The following is a 5,493-nucleotide window of genomic DNA, read 5'->3' as shown; positions in this document are numbered from 1 at the left end:
GAAATTCTTGTTATAAAAATCAAATAAAGTTCAGTCTATTATCAAGACTGAAAAACTAAATCTTAAGTAATCTATATAAAAGATAATAAGAAAGAGAGAGAGACATGAAATAATCGACGCGTGATCTCTTGATCTTTATTTCTCGGTGATCAGTTTCAATTTCCACTTGGATTCAGATTCCCCGAATCCGTTGATCCTTTCTCGAGTATAAAACTACGTGGTCCCAAGGAAGAATGACAGTCTAGGTGCGCCTACCGACAAGAACCCACACACTTTCAAATCTCGCAGTTTCTTCTACAGGACACAGGTCAGGTAAATGCATTCCAAAACGTTCTCCTATCCTTCTTTAAATTTTGATCAAGCTGTTGTTTTCCAGTGTCAGGTTAACAAATGTTGAATTTGGCATGAGTTTGATTTTGGCTGTGACTGAAATGCTATAGTTCGTTTTGTGCAGCTCAGAGTTCTTTAGTACCAGGTTTAATACCTCTAACTTTTCTAGTTTTATTTAAACTGCAACTGAAATTGGGAATAGTTTGTCTCATATAATTGTGGAATTTTTTACTATGTACCAGGTTTGTTACTACTCAGTTTCCTAGGAGTTTCAATTTGGCTACAACTAGAATGTGGATTAGTTTCCCCAGGGCAGGTGTGGAATTTCCTTGCACAAGGTTTGCCAGGAGTTGTGGATGAGTTTGCCTAATATAGCTGTGGAGTTTTCTAGTGCTAAGTTTAAAAGTAATCTGTTTGGTAGGAGTTTTATATTGGCTATATCTAAAATGTGGAATAGTTAGCCTAGTGCAGCTGTGGAATCGTCTGATATCCAGATGTTTAATCTAGGAGCAAATTAATTGCTGCTCTCTGCTGCTGCTTTCTGCTGCTGCTACTGCTGACTTCTCCTGAATTTAAGGGGTATCGGTTTCATTGTCTATTCCCTCATATTTAGTTACGTAGCACCTTTTCCTTTACCTTGATTCTCTCTCTCTCTCTCTCTCTCTCTCTCTCTCTCTCTCTCTCTCTCTCTCTCTCTCTGTGCAGGCTGATCCCTCTATAAAGCTCTCTTATGTTTATTAAAGTCTGATGACTCTGTCCATATGAGTTTTCAGGTCAAGACTTAAAGAACTAAAGACATTTTGTGCAAATAATCATCTAAAAAAAAAAAAAAAAAAACATTCTGAAAATATAACTAATTCTAAATCTTCCTCCAGAGATGAAGTCCCTCTCAGTAACTTTCATTGCGGCAGCTTTACTGATAGCTCTACACCTACGTGGCGTCACGCCCTATTATGGGGCAGGTCAAGAGAGTGGCTATGGATATGTAAGTTAAATTCTTGATTAATCTCATATTTTTTATGTTCGTCGTTAAGCTGCTGCTAAGTACTCTCATTTTTATCATCTACAAAATCTTGAAGATTTAAATGGATAATATACACAATATATAACATATTGAGAATTCTTTTTCAACGTTCAAAAATTATTTTTTCCCCTCTCAGGTTCATGTAACCATTAATTTCTTGATTCACTGTGTCATTGGCTTGTATTCAAAAGTCATTGACTTGTATTCAACATTTTGTTGACTTATATTCAACATGTCATTGACTTGTATTCAACAAGTCTTTGTATTAGTGTCATCGACTTATATTCAACATGTCGTTGACTTGTATTCAACAAGTCTTTGTATTAGTGTCATCGACTTATATTCAACATGTCACTGACTTGTATGCAACATGTCACAGACTTGTAAGCAACATGTCATTGACTTGTATGCTATGTGTCATTGACTTGCATTCAGCATGTCACTGATTTGTATTCAACATATCATTAACTTGTATTCAACAAGTCATTGACTTGCATGCAATGTATCATTGACTTGTTTTCTACATGTTTTTGATTTGTATTCAATGTTTGTGACATGTATGAGATATGTTTAACCAACCTCTTAGTCTTATTCAATGAATTTTTATCCAAAATTTTCTCGCCCTAACAAAACTCTAATGCTTCCAGGGAGGAGGTCATGGGTGCAATGGAGGCGTGAAATACATTCATTCTACTGTCACCCTTGTCGAAACGGTGACCAAGGTGAAGTAGATAAAAAAAATTACTTGATTTTGCATCGCTACGTTTGGGACATCATAGTTTGCTAACAAATATTTAAAAGTCACATAAAGAGTTATCAAAAGTACTGAGTGAGTGCATACCTCTGCCAGAGTTCAGATCTTTGAGAGGTGACGTTTTTATTGACTATTAATGTAAGTTGTTGAGATCCCAGTGAAATATCATACTACAAAAACATAATGTCTAATAAGACTTTCTTCGCAGGAATATTGATTAAATTTTGCTGCTAAAATCTACGGTAATGGTGCACATAGTCTCGACTTCTTAACTATTTTCTTACTTTTCCCAAAGTTTAGTTACTTGTGGATGTAATGGGGGTGGATGAGGGGGGACTGTTGCACATGAAAAATTATAGCCCTACTTTTCCCAAATCTAGTCACTTACGCCTACCGCGAGGGGCCCACTATTGGTACAACTTCTGTAAAAATCATAATGTAGCTTTTTGGTGTAAAATTCATCTAGGAAACTTCCAAATAAAAAAAAAAAAAAAAATAGAAACCAAAGGCAAATATAACTGCTTTGATGGGGAGTAAATTGAAAAAAGCAACAAAACTCAAGGCAATACTTAGGTATCAGAGCTGAGTTAATCTTTTTGCAAGTGATATAGGCCAATAACACTTTCACCCACATGCCTCTCTATCTAGCCCAGGCTAGGAGAAAACAAGAGATGGTAAAAGGCAGGAAGAAGTGCTGGGTTCTCCCTACCCAGAAAATGTAAGAAAACATGAAACAGCAAACGAATATTCTTAGAAATAACCAAAGCCTTGATGTGCTTAGTAATAGAACTTCACCATTCACAGACTGAAACTCTGAGCGCTACAGTCACCAAAACGGCCACTGAAACCAAAACAGCAGCACCGGCAACAGTGACCTCGACGGCTACAGCTACCCAGACGGTCACACCCAAACCAGTCACAGAGACTGTGGTCAATACAGTGACAACCACAGTCACTGAGAAGGTCATGGTCACAGTTGTACAAGGAAGTCACGGCTACCCTACTGTCGGATATGGAGCAGGTGAGAGTTTGTGTGTGTGTGTGTGTGTGTGTGTGTGTGTGTGAGTGCCCTTGATGAGATAATTAGTAAGGAATGGATTACAACACACCAAGGAAACACTTAATAGATAGCAATAAAGAAGGATGTTGTAAAATAAAGAAGTTTGTAATTTTTGTACAAAAAGAAGGATTCTAAGTTTAGAAGTGGCACTTTAAAAAGTTAGAATTTACAGTTTTTTGTGGGTCAAGTGAGACCTAAGACAGGCGTAGTTCTGACAGAGGGAGGAGTTTATCTAAAATGTAGGACCAGGAGACACTAGACATGAAAAGAATGTAGAGGTTATAAGCCCGTAAGCCTAGGTAAACTCTCTTAGAGGACAGGTAGTTCTAGGTAAACTATTGCAGAGGATAATAAGAAGTCACACTTTTACTATATAGGCCTAGCTAAGCTACCTTCTGTAAAATCTATGCAACTTTACATTTTTCTTTTGAAATAAATGCTGATATTCTTGAATCTATTTCGAGCCCTACCTCCCTAGATGTATTTGAATGATGAATGAAGAGGGAAAGGGAGGGGAATGAATGAGGAATTAGGAAAAATGTAAACATCAAACGAAACTCAGAGAGATGGGGGAAAGGAAAAAGATTTTAGGGAGAGGAGACGTAACCTAAAAAATGCAAGACTACCAAGAGAAAGCAGGGATCATTAGAAGGTATACAGCAAACACTAATGAAAGGGACAAGGCTTTTCAAGGCAGTAGGGAAAGCAGGAGAAAGCAGATTAGAAAGGGAATAAAGGCGAACTTGCATAGAGGGTAGAGGAAAAAGTACTGGGTTCAATGGGAAATCATTACTTGTACATTAAGATGACGAAGATTCAGAAGGTGAAAGTTGAGCTAAATTGAAACTTCACACACAGAGAGAGAGAGAGAGAGAGAGAGAGAGAGAGAGAGAGAGAGAGAGAGAGAGAGAGAGAACGTAAAGCTATAGAAAAGTAATCTAGATAGCAACATTAAACAGAAGAATGCATCAATGAAGATAAGTGATACAGAAAACGGGACGAGGTAAGGTGATATCTCAAATAGCCGACGTTACTAGGAAGAAGTTGGTATAAGATGGATAAGGTTAGGAAAATGAAATAAATAATAAGGGAGATTTAAGGGATGAAATACAAGGCTAAAGATTCAGAAGTAGAAGAAGAAGAAGCAATAGTGTCAGGGAAAATGGATAATATGATAAGATATATGATAGGAGATTCAGAGAAGAAGCCTCAGTTATAGTTGAAGTATGACTTAAGTCTGCGTAGAGAGTTGAAGGTTTGATGTCTGATGTGAATATTTGCCACCTTGACAGTCAGGTCCTTTAGGAGTGCAAAATCTGACGGTATTCCTTCAAATGGATCAAGGATACGGCATCAGGATTCACAAAAAAGGGTGTAAATAGGACAAGATAGAGTTATTGATGCTATTATATCAATGCCCAATAGAGCAGTGTAAAACAAAAACGTAAAATTAGTCAGGATATAGGTCAGAGAGTTTAGTGTCTTGAGGCTAAATAATATCTTCACTTATGAGAGATCGATTCATGACATTGCAGGTAAAAAGAGTTAGTTATTTCCTTCATGAATACCCCACAGACCAAGTGCAGAACAAAAACATAAAAATCGTCACTAAAAGGGTAAGAAAATTTGGTGTCACTGGGCACAATAATTTTTCAGTAACATAAGTAACTGATGCGCTTAATACATGAAAATACAGGCCAAATTCACTGATGGTACATACCTATTCTTCACAATTACGAGAGAATGACAAAAATAAATGATAAAAATCACTGGTAGAATACACTCGATTTCTAAAATTACAGACAAAATTTCTAGCCGGTACTCGTCTGTCCTTTGCCTGATAAGACCCTTACTGAAATCACAGGCAAAATTCATTGCTGTTCTTTACACTTATAAGACCCTTAATTAAAACAATAATCACAAGTAAAATTCACTTGATTTATGAAATCACAGGCAAAATTCCTTGCTGGTACTGACAAATAAGACCCTTAATTAATAAAATCATAAGTAAAATCTCTTGATTCCTGAAATCACAAGCAAAATTCCTTACTGGTACTAACAAATAAGACCCTTAATTAATAAAATCACAAGTAAAATTCACTTGATTTCTGAAATCACAGCCAAAATTCCTTACTGGTACTGACAAATAAGACCATTAATTAATAAAATCATAAGTAAAATCTCTTGATTCCTGAAATCACAGGCAAAATTCTTTACTGGTACTAACAAATAAGACCCTTAATTGATAAAATCACAAGTAAAATTCCCTTGATTTCTGAAGTCACAGGCAAAATTCCTTACTGGTACTAACAAATAAGATCGTTA

General features: G+C 36.4%; 1 protein-coding gene across 1 annotated transcript in view; it reads left to right on the top strand.

The window, feature by feature from the left end:
* The first annotated feature begins 234 nt into the window (after positions 1–234).
* Positions 235–5,493, top strand: part of LOC135226071 (mucin-2-like) — a 5,967-nt gene continuing 708 nt past the window's right edge. Inside the window, exons 1-4 of the mRNA XM_064265537.1 lie at positions 235–312; positions 1,206–1,315; positions 2,002–2,076; positions 2,913–3,129. Coding sequence (XP_064121607.1) covers positions 1,208–1,315; positions 2,002–2,076; positions 2,913–3,129 — 400 coding nt within the window. The 5' untranslated portion in view covers positions 235–312; positions 1,206–1,207. The remainder of the gene's footprint in view (positions 313–1,205; positions 1,316–2,001; positions 2,077–2,912; positions 3,130–5,493) is intronic.

Source organism: Macrobrachium nipponense, chromosome 14 (assembly GCF_015104395.2).
Source record: "Macrobrachium nipponense isolate FS-2020 chromosome 14, ASM1510439v2, whole genome shotgun sequence".
NCBI classification, from domain to species: domain Eukaryota; kingdom Metazoa; phylum Arthropoda; class Malacostraca; order Decapoda; family Palaemonidae; genus Macrobrachium; species Macrobrachium nipponense.
Note: the sequence above shows the minus strand (reverse complement) of the source record. Positions and strands in the feature narration are given on the sequence as shown.